The sequence below is a fragment of the Phascolarctos cinereus genome, unplaced genomic scaffold (assembly GCF_003287225.1).
Source record: "Phascolarctos cinereus isolate Bilbo 61053 unplaced genomic scaffold, phaCin_HiC Scaffold_4;HRSCAF=312, whole genome shotgun sequence".
In the NCBI taxonomy this organism is placed as follows: Eukaryota; Metazoa; Chordata; class Mammalia; order Diprotodontia; family Phascolarctidae; genus Phascolarctos; species Phascolarctos cinereus.
In genome coordinates, this window is record NW_027555847.1 from 603,549,400 (window position 1) to 603,564,781 (window position 15,382).

At 39.2% G+C, this 15,382-nt stretch overlaps 1 protein-coding gene across 3 annotated transcripts; it reads right to left on the reverse strand.

The window, feature by feature from the left end:
- Positions 1-3,144: 3,144 nt before the first annotated feature.
- Positions 3,145-7,863, reverse strand: TMEM74 (transmembrane protein 74). Of its 3 annotated transcripts, none has more exons than XM_020968338.2 (2): positions 7,742-7,863; positions 3,145-4,931 (listed from the first exon to the last, which is right to left on the reverse strand). In XM_020968338.2, the coding sequence occupies exon 2, from the start codon at positions 4,872-4,874 to the stop codon at positions 3,942-3,944; it is 933 nt and encodes a 310-aa protein (XP_020823997.1). In that variant the 5' UTR covers positions 4,875-4,931; positions 7,742-7,863; the 3' UTR covers positions 3,145-3,941. The 3 variants fall into 3 exon arrangements, with proteins under 3 accessions (XP_020823997.1, XP_020823983.1, XP_020823975.1); XM_020968324.2 differs by having other exon boundaries at positions 7,714-7,863; XM_020968316.2 differs by having other exon boundaries at positions 3,145-5,045; positions 7,714-7,863.
- Between the last annotated feature and the right edge of the window lie 7,519 nt (positions 7,864-15,382).

A 15,382-nucleotide genomic window follows, 5' to 3' on the forward strand; every position in this document is an offset into this window, starting at 1 on the left:
TGGCTAAAGTGCCTTTTAACAAAATAGAGTTTGAAATGAGTCCTTTGTCAGTGACTTGGATGTAAGAAGCTGGTATAATTTTTCCTTTGATTGTGAGCTTCTCAAGGGCAGGAACTGTCTTTTCTTTTCACATTTGTATTCCCATCACTTAGCATAGTACTTGGCACATGGCAGGTGTTAAATAAATGCTTATTGATGGACTTTAAATACAACTTATGCCTTCTTTATGTGATCATAACTGAAGTTACAGCTGCACGGAAATATATGGAAAAGTAAAAAAAGCATTCATTATCCAAATGTTTTATGTACATGATGCTAAATAAAACATACTAGTAATTGACTGAACATGTCACTTTCTACCCAGATGTTTTGACATTTTGAAGACAAGGCCTTAAATACCAGATTTCTGGATGGGAATGAAATTTCTTAGAAATGTCTTATACACAGGCAAATGTGAAATGATATAGTTGAAATTTTTAAAGATAAAAATTTAATTGGAAAAGTGTGTTAAGTTTTGCTTAAAAAATGCTGGGTGAAGAAATGAAGACCTTGGGAAAGTCATAACTTCATTGAGCTTCAGTTTCTCCTCTGAAAATAATGAACTAGATCAACAATTCTCAAACCCCTGGGCGTCCCTGAGACCCTTTAAGGGGGTCTGCAAGGTCAAAACCACTTTCATCATAACACTAAGGCATTTTAATTACTTAACAAATATCAATTCAAACAAGAGCTCTTTGGGAAAACCAGTAATTTTTAAGAGTCTAAAGGGGTCTTCAGACCCAAAATTTTGATAACCTCTGAACTAGATGATCTCTTGAAGGCAACGAGTGCTGTTTCATTATTGTCTTCTTTTCTCTAATAGCTATCACAGTACCTTTTATACTGCAAACACTTAATAACTGTTTAAATTGAATTAGCTAGACAGATTTTTCACTGTTTCTGAATTCTTTTTTCTGTGATTCAAGTTTATTTTTTAAATTGCCTTCGACCTTCTTTACAGATCTGATGTGATCTGATTTGGCAATAATGTCAAGATTAATCAAAAGTTTTAAACTTTTGGGACATGAACTTTACAGACACTGAAAAGTGTCTTGGAAACCACTTAAGAGGTCTGATTCTTGACCTTCTAAGATGAAACTTTGGCCTCATGGTAATTAACTTTTTCTGCCTAGCACCTTAAACAAATTCTTTCCATGATGAACAAAAACAAAAATTGTTACAAGAAATCAGTTGATCCATACTGTACTTAAATAAGCATGTGATTTAAAAAAAGAACAGAGAAAAACTACGATTTACTGTACAATTTCCCTCTCTCCATCAACATAATTTTCAATGTCTTCAACATGGCTAAGACATTCATGGCCTTCAAAAGCATGCCAAATATGTATCTTGTATAGCCAAGAAGAGAGCTTTAAGCCAAATCCCATGATATTAAATTTATAATAGGAAAATAAGCTTACAAAGCACAGAAAGAGCAAGGCTCAAAAAACAAAGACCATTTTTTTGTGAATGAATATCTTCTCTGAACAGCAACACAGTGCTGTTCAGAATGACATTCAGATTTTGGATACAACCGACTACCTTCTGGTGGCCATATTTGCAGTTATTTTCCCCTTCCTTATTGTTTTCACCTTTATTAATCCCCCAAATGCTAGCTTCTCTTTTCCTCTTTCCTTAGATCTTTCTTTCCTACATTCACACTTACACTCCTGCATCACACACTTACACTGACATACACCTTCCCTTCCTACTCCACTACAGACATAGCTTTTCAAGTCACACACACACACACACACACACACACACACACACACACACACAAAATACTCAGAGCCACAATCACCCACACCCTCTGCAGCTACAAACCATCATGACCACTCAGTTCATTACATAGCACAAATCTTTTTGGAGAATGGTCTTACAGCACGTTCAAGCTTAAATGATGAAATTTAAGATGGAAACTCTCATGATGGCTACTTCTACCACTAGCAACAGATCAAGGCTGGACCCAGTCTGCGTAATATAAGGAGGGTTTGGTAGGAGAAATTTCTGATAAGACCACAACCCTCCTCACCCCCTTCTGACCCAGTACCACCTGCATGATTATGTGTCCCTGGTTGTATATTTGTGGGCATACTTGTGATTAAGTATGAGAAAGATGTGAGTACCTTCTTGCCCCACTCCATCCCCTTTCCTCTAGATCTCCTGGAGACCATGACAGCCATGAGACCAAAGAGGTCACTGCTACTGGTTTTGAAGGCAAAGAAAGCAGCAACACTTGCAAAGGCTAAATCCTTGATGCTGGTACATGATGGTGCATGGCTAGTGGATGTATGGTACAAGGAAAGCCTCCAAAGGCTGAGGCTATGGATAGGGTTCATTTCTGAGGGCAAGATTAGGCTGCATGGGACAGTGTGGATCACAAGTTTTTCAGAGTATTTTCTGTTATGATTTCAATTTGTTAGGTTAAGGACAGCTGCAACCATAGGGTTGTTAGCTTGGGCTTGGTGGATTGGCGTAGGCAGCTGTTAGCCAGAGCAGGTGATGGGCAACAAAATCATATAAAAAGCTGTGGACACTGGAAGTGAGTGTGTGAGGGGAGGCTGGAGTAAGGTCAGCTAAGAGATGAGAACCTGGCTATGAAGGAATGGTTGAGTTTTTCTAACCCAAGGAACTGTCATTTTGAGGTGTCCCTGAGTCAATCACTGTCCAAGTTCACATCTGGATGTTTGCATGCCTCAGGAAAGAAAATGGAGCTGTCTGCTGCTTGGGTTCTCTCCTATTCCCACAACAGCAGGCTGCAGAAGCACTACTACCAGGATAATGGAAAAAATCATACCTTAGAAACTAAAACACAATCACCAACTTTGGTCACTGACTAGATATAAGATACTGGCACACTGCTAACCCTACAGAGATGGATGAAATTCAAACTGCCGAGAGACAGAGCTGTATCCTTGTCACTTTGATCTTCTTCCCTAAACTTTATTTTTGCATGGTAAATAATTTCACCTGGTTAGGCCCCTTCTTGATCTGAGGATGCCTCAAAAAAATTCCAAACTCAAAAATATCGTGATGTTTTTGGTTGATCAATGAACAGAGTGGGTAATGTTACTGAGAAAAATGAAAAGGACTGAGAAAATGTCAAGTTGGTCTTACTAATTAATAACAATAATAAGAGCTCCCATTTCTATAGCACTTTTAGGTTTTACAAAGCACTTTACATATATTATCTCACTTGATCCTCACAACAGCCCTGTGAGGTAGGTGCTGTTATTATCTCTCATTTACACATGAGCAAACTGAAGCTGAGAGGTTGAGAGATTTGCCCAGGGCCACACAGCTAGCATCAAAGGTAAGATCTGAACCCAAGATTTCCAGACTTCAAGTAGTTTTTGATCCACTGTACTGTGCTTTTCTCTACTTGGTTACTTATCATCTTTATTGCAAAGTAAATTATTAATAACTTACATATATAAGCAGTAAAGATAAGCATCTTGAGGAATCGAATAATAATATTTGTTATTAGGGAAATCAAAATTAAATAACCTTTTTTCTTGAACTGTTTCATCTTAGAATAATAAAAGTAGAAATAGATGCTCAGCACTAGTTCATTACTGTTTAATTTGTGTATCAATGGTTTAAATTATCAACTTGGGTTTCTTTAATTGACTCTTAAATGACTTTATTCTGGAGAAAAACATTTCCACAAAGAAAATACTCGGTGGGTATTGGTTAATAAATAAGCTTTTCTTGTCAGTCAAATAAATCACCATTATGTGTTCAGCAGTGTTTAATGAATGACACTTGTTTGCTTTTTTTTTTCTGAAGGAATTCTAGGGCAGATACTCAACCTGTGGACCATCACTTATTTCATGTTGTTCAATATAATAGGAATCTCTCCTGTGCCATTTTTTTTTAAAGGAAATGCATAGCCACAATTAACTATCTACAGTGAGGACATCTTCTTCCACTAAGGACAATTCTAGGGTATTATCATTGGTGCCAGCTTTCATCCTGAAATTGAAAGAACCATAGAGTTTTGCAGACTCTTTGGAAGAGGCAAACCTATTCCTCCTGTATAGCTCCCCCTTCCACATGGACATCATCAATAAACAGGACAGAACCACACCACCCAGAGTAAGGAGGCAGAGGCCAGCTATCACACAGCGATCCAGGTGAGCCCCAATTCTGGCACTCTCATTCTCCAAGCGTTCCATTTCCCGGGCTGCGATGGTATTGGGGTCCACAGTCACTTCCCTGGGGACCAAATAGGAGATGATCACCAACAAGATACCAGTGACCAAGAACAAGATGGCACTGATGAAGCCATAATCTGTTGACTTCCCTGAAGCAGTGGCTTCAGAGCCCATGTCGTCTTCTTCAGATATCAGGGACATGGCAGCCTCATGGGACCATTCATTTGGGTTCTCCCAGCCAGGACCTCTTTGGTGGCTACCATCCTTTGCTGTAGAAAAGCTGCCAGTACAATGTTCCAGGTTGACATTTTCATCAACATAGGTGAAGGAAGTTTCAAGTTCCTGGGCATAGCAGTGGCAGACCTTCTCTTCAGCCGTTATTGGCTCTTTTTCTAACTTGAGAGATGCTGACGGGTGGCCATCTGTCTGAACAATGTTATCTCTCTGAGGGAGGAAGTCAAATGTGGGAGGAGAGCTGGTCTCATTATCCTCTATAACCCTTTGTGTTGATTTGCAGTGTTTCTGGCAGCAGAGAACAGCTCTGGTTGCTGCTTCAGTCAACTTTATATCTCCTCTAACCTGCTGTTGGTCACAGGGAGGAGCCCCCAAATTCCAGTCCAGATTGTTGCACTGGTCCGCTTGCCCTCTCTTCTTAGCAAGGTGGTGGAGCTCCATGGGAGCTATTCAGATGTCCCCAAGCAGCCTCATATCGAAGACATCCTCTTGAAATCTCTGCCAATAATAACACAATTAGACAAGATCCCAACACGGAAGTTAAAGTTCTCTATTAAAAGTATTTATCCAAAGTGGACAGGAACATTCAGCAACTTTAGACTCATTTTTTTCCTAATGGGGTAAGAAAAGAAAAAAGATGGTAAAAAAGCAGAGAATGGGGTACAGACAAACCTTTAGAATTGGCACAGGGAGTGTAAGGTCAGGATAGGGAAGGGGAAAGAATAAAGCTGTAGTGTCCCTAGGAAAGGTACTACTGCCCCTAATTAAAATCTAGGTGCTCAGACACGTTTCTGCCATATTACAGAATTCCTCCAACAAGGCAGAACATATATTTCCTCTAAGCAAGGGTTCTTAACCTAGGGTCTGTAGACTTTTAAATATATGCACACACATACATATACATAACATGTGTAGATGACTTTCAATTTAATTGATTTTCTTAGCAATCCTATATTTTTTTATTTTATGTTTTTAAATATATTATTCTGGGAAGGGGTCCATAGGATTCATCAGACTGCCAAAGAGGTCCATGACACAAAAATGATTCAGAACCCCTGCTCTTGAAAAAAACAAACTGGGAAAGGTAGGGACGCTTATGAAGAAAGTAGCTGACACCCAATGGAGAAGAAGTGTAGAACAAGATGAAATGTTCATTGTTTATACCATCTGCAGTGCAGAACTGGTTTGGATTTTGATAAATGCAGTGTTGAATTATCTCTAGAGCACTTCCTTGAGTATGAATCAAATAGATATAATTTGTGTTACAAAGACTTTAGAAGTCCAGGAGGATCATAGAGATGGCTATAAAGCACAATGAGAGCCCAAATGTGAACTTACTCCTATTCTTAGCTGCTTTCCCAGACCTTACATCTGGTACATCAAATGACCCCGCATTACTGCTACACTTGCCCACAATTTCAAGCCTGCATCATTCTCCCTGCACTGACACTCTCTCCTGTGCTGCTGCATGGAGCTAGAGCACTTTCAACCACTGGGGAGTTACTGCTTCCTGACCTTCCACATTATCACAAAGCAATACACCCTACTATCTCTTCCACATAGCTACATATTAAAAACTGCTCATTACACCTCAAGAGTGAATCTGAGCAATTCTCTTTGTCAGTTAAAACGGAAAGACAGATCTCTGGATTAGATAGGAAAAGACTGTCCATCTCCCTCCTCTAAGCTGCCTTCCCACTAAAGAACTGCACACTACAAGAATTTCAAGCAACTTTTTCCTTGCTTTGGTTCTGATGCCAGGATAATAACTTATTTATCTCACAGCCTAAAGCATAGGATGCTTCAAAGTCAGTGACTCTGACAGCCAACAATCCAGAGAGGTAGGAGCAAAAGAATCACCTAATGCCAAGCAGTTAATCATTAATCAATCAGCAAACATTTATTAAGCACTTTTTATTCACCAGGTTAGTGCTATGCCCCAGGGATGTAAGTACAAAGAGTTTATATTCTCAACACAGGTTAAACTAAAGCATCACTTTTTAGTTCCATGTGAGTGATTTATTGAAGGTTTTTGTTGTTGTTGTTGTTTATTTTTTTTTTAAATACTGCTTCCCTAGTACAAGACTTTCTCCTCAATCCTCAAATGCACAAATCTTTCTCCGGGGAAGACTATAGCCAATCTGGAACCTTTATATTGTTTAACAAATGTCCAAACTGTGCATTTCAAGAAAACAAACGAATGAACGAATGGTAAGTAGTTTCATCCGTTACTTAAAAGAAAAAACCTTTCACAGTTCCTTATGCTATGAGGAACTGATCACCTTATGGCACAGATATCTTATTAAGCAGCAATGGTCTGGATTAAATAAAGTCGCTAAGATTGCCTCCAACAAAGGGACAGAGTTATACTTTACTTTCCTTTCTTCTCTCTCTCTCTCTCTCTCTCTCTCTCTCTCTCTCTAAAACAAAAACAAAAACAAAAACAACCAAAAAAAGAGAAAAAAAACCAGAAAAATCTTGCTTTATCTCTAATATAATAAAAGGACATCCAATCCATCAGTCTACTCCTTTTAAACTCAGTCATCTACACAGCTCCTTTCCTTCTATGGACAAGTGAATAATCCCCCTGGAGACGACCTAAGGGCTCTCTCCTTCCTTTCATTGTCATTCTCTCTCTCTCTCTCTCTCTCTCTCTCTCTCTCTCTCTCTCTCTCTCTCTCTCTCTCTCTCTCTCTCTCTCTCTCTCTCTCACACACACACACACACACACACACACACAGTCTGAATAAGAGCCTCACTAATGAAATTAAATCTCAAATGGGGAAGGAGACGTTTCCTGCACCCCCTCTGCCCTTGCCATTAATTAAAAGCAATATTGTTTCCGCGGTCCAAGGACGTCCGGTTGAGCTTCTTTAGGAAGCTATCCTGGGATCGGACCTCAATGCCTTTCTTAGGGGAGGAGGTTCGCTGGGCACCCAGAGGCAACGTGGGAGCTCTTCGCCTCTCCGGTGTCAATGTGCTAAAAATCTATTCCGGGCGTCCCCGGCGCCTCCACGACTGGAATAGCCCCCACTCCAGCTCCCTTTCTCCCCTGCACAAGCATCATCTTTCCTGCCCAGGCACCCTGAGTTGGGGCTGTCTCCATCCACTAAGTGCAAAAAGACATAGCAGGAGCCATGGGAAGGGAGAGGAGAAGCAAGCCCCGGCTGACCAGAGAGCCCTGGCTCCAGACGTTGCCTAGCTCTCTCTGTCCGCACCATCCCGTTGAACACTCCCTCCGTCCCCTCAATCTCTTTAAAAAAAAAAATTCTCTACCTACCCGGCTTCCTGAAACCAAGAGAGCCTACCTTCTTCTTCTTCTTCCTCCCCCCTCCCTGTGTCTTGAAGTCTTGGGGCTTCTCTGTCCTCCGCTGATTGCTGGAAGTCCTTCAATATAACCGGAGAAGGCACTTGTAGCCCTCCTGAGCTATTCTGCCCTCCCCAGTATGGGTTGTGCTGGGCTAGGCTGGGCTGGGCTCTTCATCTCTGCTGGGGATGCTGGGAGTTGTAGTTCAGTGGCCGCAGCCCTAGGGTTGGGAGGGCAACGCCCTTAATTAATCTTCATCCCACCCCTCCATCTCATCTTCTTTCTCCCTCTTAGTTTCCCAAAGCTTTTGCAGCTACAAGTCCTGAATTAAGCACTAGGTAGGGTGACTCAGCTCATGTTTCTTCTCCTAGAATCCTACATCCCCACTTAATGATAGCTGGCATTTATATAGTACTTACTGTATAATGGCTGACTACTACATACATATATATATAACTATAGTTTTCTAAGGTTTAGCAAAGTAGCTTATTTATTATCTCATTTGATCTTCACAACAACTTATTTCCCTCATTTTAGAGATGAGGAAACTGAGATTGAGAAAATTTAAATACGATACAATGGATTTTCAGTCAAAAGATCTGGATTCAACATATGTTTCTGACATTTATTACAGTGTGACCTTCCACATTTCGGTTAACCTCTCTGGGCCTCAGTTTCTTGATTTGTAAAGTAAAGAGGTTAATCAAGATGACATCATTAGAGGTCTGTAATTCTAAATCTATGGTCTTATGACTTTCCCAGGGTCACACAGGTGTCAGAGGTGTCATTCACTCACCTATGCAATACTGCAGCCATCCATTAATGACATACCATATTTCAAAGGTAGTCAAAGTCATGTCAATCCATGATAAAGAGAAGGAGGTTATACTGATTAATTTTTTTAAGTTATGAGATATATTTTGTTTGTTTGAATGAATGTATTTTAGAGATCAGTTTCTTCTAAAGATGATGAAACTGAGGTTAAATATAGAGGGCAGACACCATATTTTTTACGTTTCTTTGTATCCTCAGTGTTTAGCACAGTGTATAGGGAGAGCTTAATAAATGCTTATTGACTGACTATCTTTCTGTTGCAGCCAACAATTGGGGATTCAGCTACTAGGTTACCTACATATCAAGCTTCTGGTGCTTGGCACACACTAGGCAGTTGCTAAGTATTTGTGAAGCTGAATTGAATTTTGTTGGCCTACTGGAAGGAACCCTGGACTTGTTTGAAGATTTGAGAAGTAGTTCCTGCTCAGCTCTTACTATCAGTGTGATTTTGGGCAAGTTACTTCCCTTCTACAGACTCCAGTTTTCTCATCTGCATAATGAGAGAATTAGATTAGGTCTAAGGTCTTTTCCTTATAAAGAATTTCAAGGGTATTCATCCTCTCCACTTGAGTAGATGAATCTGTTACTAGTTACAAACTGCTTATATATAAAGTCTCTGTCTCACTTCTAATCCATGCTATGCACACTTATATTCATCTTGTTAAAAAATATTTTACATTGTGTAACCTGCCCGCTCAAAAACCTCCAATAACTGTCTGTCATGCATAAGTTTAAATTGGTACTTCTTGCATTGAACAGCATGTAGAAATTGTCCCAACCTCATCTCCACTAATATACTATCCAAAACGTTTGCTCCCCACAAGCTGGTTTACTCACTGTCTTCCCCCTCCCCAAATAGGACATGAGTTCTGCCTTTGCTCACACAGTTCCTATACTATTTCCTGAAATTTATCAGGAACCAGTTCGTGTACTAACTACTCCCCCCCATTCCAACCCATGTGATTTCTTCTTTCTTTAAACACTTATAATAATGTTTACAGATTACTTATGTTCATCATGCCAATCTAGTAATAGATACTGAATACTTGTTAAAAGAATGTATGATAAAAAGCAGGATGAAAGAAAAATGAGGATTTACATGATCAATAATGTTTCATCCCTGTATTCCGTTTCTATAGATTACTACAATAGTTGATCCTGATTGTATTGTAAAGTCTATCAATTTTAAGTTTTTCCCTGTAATACTAAATCCTCCCCTGGTGAACTCTCAGTAACAATGCAGATTGGATTGCAATCTTAATGAGCTGGTTAAAGCAGGGAAAGGTTAAGTGATCTGCCCAGAATCTTCTTGACTCCAAGCTCAGAATTCAATCCACTACATCATGAATATAATAATAATAATTGACATCTAGGTAGCACCTTAAAATTTACAAAGCACACAACAAAGCTGTGAGGTTGTGTTGTTATTATTATTATCTGTATTTTACAAATGAGAAAACTGAGGCTAACATACTCCCACAGGGTCACATAGCTAATAAGTGTCTGAGTCAGGATTCAAGTTGAAGTCTTCCTGACTCAAAGTAGAGCATTCTTTTCACTATGCCATAAAAGGGAATAGTTTTAAGGCCAGCACCCAATTCACCAAGCCAGTCTGCTTCTATTGGATTAAGCACATTACACAATGTCCTTCAAAGCTCTGCAAAAAGAGAACAAATGTAATAATCCGTGGATTGTGGCAGAGCGGAAAGAATCCGCTACTGTGACTTAGCCAGGCTCTGTCAGTGACTGTGTGATTTAAGCCAATCATCTAACCTGAGTGAACTTTGATTACTTCATCTTTAGAAGGAAATAATATCTATGATGCCTTCAGACAAAGAAAAATCCCATAATTTTATTTTGCTTTAAATAGTATTTTTTTTCCACAATTATAAATCAAAAAAATTTTAGCATTCATTTTTGCAAGATTTTGAATTCCAGACTTTTTCTACCTCCCTCCCTTCCCCTCTTCTGAAAATAGCAAGCAGTTTGATATAGTTTATATGTATGCTATCATGTAAAACATATTTCCATATTCATCAGAGTTATGGAAGAAGAAACAGATCAAAAGTAAAAAGAATGAGAAAGAATAAAGTAAGTAAAAATATGTGCTTCAATCTACATTTGGAGTTCATTAGTTCTTTATCTGGATATGGATAGCATTTTCCTTTGTGAGTCCTTTATGATCCTTGTGAGTCCAATGATCCTTAGATCATTGTGTTGCTGAGAAAAGCTGAATCATTCATAGTTGATCATCACATGATGTTGCTGATACTGCTTACAGTGTTTTCCTGGTTCTGTTCATTTTACTTTGCATCAGTTCACACAAGTCTTTCCAGGTGTTCCTTTACTCTGTGTATCTCTCTGCTTCACATATATTTCTTGCAAGCAACATATTGTAGGATACTGGGTTTTTATCTACTCTGCTCTCCTCTTCTGTTTTATGGGAGAGTTTATCCCATTCACATTCACTGTTATGATTACTACCTGTGTATTTCCCTACATCTTATTTTTCCTCCTGTTTATCCTCTCTCTCTTTTCATCCTTTCCCACATCACCACATTTTGCTTCTGTCTACCACCTCTCCTGATTTGTTCTCCCTTCTGTTAGCCCCCATCCCACCCCCTTTATTTAATCTCCTCCCCTCCTACTTCTCTATCTGGTAAGATAGATTTCTATATTCATCTGACTGTGTATATTATTTCCTCTTTGAGGCAATACTGATGAGAGTAAGATTCAAGCAATGCCCATCACCCTCTCCCACTTCCCCTCCACTGTAATATGTCTTTCTCACCTCCTTATTTGAGATAATTTACCACATTCTACCTTTCCCTTCCTTCTGTACCCATTTTACTCCTCTTTCTCATCTTTTTTTTTTGTCATTCTCTCAAATACACCTTATACTCGTACCTTCTCTCTAAGTTTATTCTTTCTCTCTGTACTGTTACTGATACAATTTTTAAGAGTTACAAGTATCATCTTCCCATGTAGGGAAATACACAGTTTAGCTCTATTGGATGCATTCTGTTTTCTTTTCCCTTTTTACCCATTTATGCTTCTCTTGATATTGGAGGTCAAATTTTTCATTTATTCTGGTCTTCTCCTTATGAAGGCTTGAAATCCTTCTATTTTGTTGAATGACCATTTTTCTCTTGATTTATTATGCTTTATTTTACTGGGTAACTGATTCTTGGTTGTAGTCCTAGCTCCTTTGTCCTCCAGAATATCATGTTTCATGAACTCCAGTCCTTTAATGTTGGAGCTGCCAAGTCCTGTGTGATCCTGATTGTGACTCCCCGCTATTTGAATTGCTTCTTTCTGGCCACTTGCAGTATTTTTGCCTTGATCTGATAGTTCTGAAATTTGGCTATAATGTTCCCTGAGATTTTTATTTTGAGTTCTCTTTTCTGAGATGGATTTTTTCAATGACTATTTTGCCCTCTGGTTCCAGGATATCAGGGCAGTTTTCCATGATAATTTCTTGAAAGATGCTGTCCAGGCCCTCCTTTTGATTATGGCTTTCAGATAGTCCAATGATTCTGATATTGTCTCTCCTGAATCTGTTTTCCAGGTTAGCTGTCTTTCCCATGAGGTTTTCTTGACATTTTCTTCTATTTTTTCATTCTTTTGAATTTGTTTGATTGATTCATGGTGTCTCATACAGGCATTAGCTTCCAGCTGCCCGATTCTGTCTTTTGAGATGTTGTTTTCCTCAATTAGCTTTTGCACTTTCTTTTCCATTTGGCCAATTGTATTCTTTAAGGAGTTGTTTTCTTCAGTGGATTTTTTTGTATCTCCTTTTCCATTTGGCCAATTTTACCTTTCAAGCAGCTTTTCAAGCTATTGAGTCTTTTTTCATAATTCTCTTGCATCACTCTCATTTCTTTTCCCCATTTTTCATCTACCTCTCTTACGTGAATTTTAAGCTTCTTTTTGAGCTCTTCCATGAGTTCTTTCTGGGCTTGAAATGACTTCCTGTTTTTCTTTGGTGTTTTGCCCAGAGGCGTTTTGACATTGCTGTCCTCTTCTGAGTTTGTTTTAGTCTTTCCTGTCACCACAATAACTTTCTGTAGTCAGATTCTTTTTTTTTTTTTCTGCTCATTCCCCTCCCTCGCCTTGTTTGGTCTTTTTCCTCTCCTTTCCTTTTAAATTTGAGCTCTGCTCCAAGGGTGGAAGGGGCACTGTCTCCAGCTTCTTGTGCTAGTGGCTATAGGCCTTGGCTGTTTACCTAGTGAAATTCTGATTGTTACCCTGAGGACCACAGGGGACCATTGTGTCTGGTCCTGTGCTGCAGGGGTAGGATGGGAGTTGGCTGGTGCTGCTGTAGGCCAAAGAGGTCTGGCAGCTTAGCTGGTGCTGAGCTTGGGTTCTAGTCATGGTGTCTCATGTGTGCTGAGGTCCTGTGGGGTTTCTCTCTGTTACTTCAGGGCTATTCTAGGGTACCTGCTCACCTGAGCTCTGTCCTTGTCTTTCTCTGCCTTCTCTTTTGGTCCAATTAGCAGATGACTCCCAAATTGTTTTACCAAACTTCATAACTCTCCTGAATTCTATCACCAAATGCCTATTAGACATTTTAAATTAAATGTTCCATAGGCATCTCAAGCTCACTATTTCTAAAACAGTCCTCTAAACCATCATTCCATTCACCCAGAGTCTGGAATCTCAGTCCCCCTTGACTCTCTTCTGTTTCACTTCCTTCATCCAGTAAGTTGCCAAGTTCTGATTTTTAATTCTACCTCCACAGCATCTCTTGAATCTCTCTCATTATCCCGCTCCTCACATGGCCACCCTTCCACTTCAGACACTTATCAGTTTTCACACAGACTATTGCAACAGCTTCTGAATTGGACTCCTGGTTTGTAGTACCTCTCTTCTCTGGCCAACCCTTCACAAAAGTGCCAAAAGAATTTTCCTAGAGTACATGTGACAATGTCTCTGTGCCACAGAAGATTCTCTAGTGATTTCCCCTTTTTATGTAGATTAAAACATAAACTTCTGAGCTTTATATTTTAAACATTTTGTAATCAGACTCCAGACTACTTTTCCAGGATAATTTCACATTACTCTCCTTCATACACTCAATGTTTTATCCAAAGTGGTCTATTTATTCTTCCCCAAACTTGGAATTCTATTTTTTGCCCTTGTGATTTTGCTGTTCCCCCATACCTAGGATGCAATCCATCCTTACCTCTGCCTCTTAGAATTTTTGACTTCCTCCAATACTGAGCTCAGTGCCACCTCCTAAGGGTAGCTTTTCCTGATCTCCATAGGTGACAATGGTCTCTTTTTTCCTCAAGTAATCATGCATAAGCTTATCTGTTTATGTATTATACATCCTCAAGAAAATGTAAGCTCCTTGGGTCAGGAAGTTTTTTTTTTTTTCATCTTTTATCTTCTCCCCCAACATTTAGCACAATGTCTTGCACAAAGCCAGCACTTAAAAGCTTGTTGGCTTTGGTTGAATTCTATTGGATGGGATTTTGCTCAATTTCGCTAGATTGTTCTCTGCCACCTTCCCCCTCCACAACAATAATTCCGTAAGTTTTAAATTCAATTGGCAATGAAGGCATGTATAGAGGCAGCTAGTAGCATGGTGGACAGAGTGCTAGGCCTAGAGTCTGGAAGATCTGAGTTCAAATACGATCTCAGATACTATCTGTGTGACCCTGGATAAGTCAACCTCCACCTCAGTTTACTCGACTGTAAAAAATGAGGATAATAATAGAACCCATTTCACAGAGTTGTTGTGGTAAGGAGAAAATGAGATAATATTTGTAAAAATGCTTAGCATAATGCCTGGCACTGTTGCTTATTCCTGTCCCAACAGGTTCTCTACAACCTTGCCAACATCACTTCCTTTTTAAAAATTATTTTTGTATGCCAGTTTTATAGATGAGGTGGTACTTCATATTGTTTTCATTGGCATCTGTTTGACTAGAAGTGAGGTTGAAATATTTTGACATGATGGGATCATGTCAATATTTATATTCTCAGTGTAAGTGAACCTTGAAGATGTGAGGAAGTTGCAGCCAAATAGACAGATGGCTCACAGGTTCTCCTTGGAGAGGCAAATAAAAGAGTTGGATTGACCATGGCTCCAAAGGCTGCAAAAATGTCATTTTATGGAATACATGCTCATCTCTTTGTACAGTGCTCAAGATAAATAAGCAAAACGCTCAGCATGCATATAATTGCAGGATATGTGCCAACATCTGTTTCAAAGGATTAGCAGAGAATTTCTATGAAGAACTCAATAAGACTCGCCAAATTAAATTGACATAGACGTTAATACCCCATGACTTCAATGCAAAGGGAAGGACAATGAAAAATATGTTGTAAAATATGGCCTAGGGTCAAGAAATAAAAGAGACTGGAGGTCTTAAAAAACACAGAAATCTTATAATTATATATCACTAATACTTTTTTTTTCATTAAGAGAGTTGGTAGTCACTGGTCATGGTGAGCACCAAACAATATCTCTCTCACACACACACCCATGAGAAATTAGCTGTATTGTAACAGACAGGAAATAACTTACTACTGATATGACAATCATTTCTGAATCATCTTTCTATGTGCTACTACTAGACCACCAACTTCTTAGACTAGAAGTAAAAGCCAATCCCAAATAAAAAAGAATGAAGTTTGAGTAAATATGGTGTGTAATTAAAATGGTTCCAATTTCACTTATTTTGAACAAGCTATTGATACTCCCTCCCTCTCCCCCAAAAGAGAACTGTCTAAGGGAACAGTCATCAATTTAATTCAACAAACATTTATTTACCTCCTATTATGCACAAAGCACTTTATG

What these genes read in the sequence shown, in the direction of transcription:
- TMEM74 (XM_020968338.2), bottom strand. Translation starts at nt 4,874, where the DNA reads ATGGAGCTCCACCACCTTGCTAAGAAGAGAGGGCAAGCGGACCAGTGC.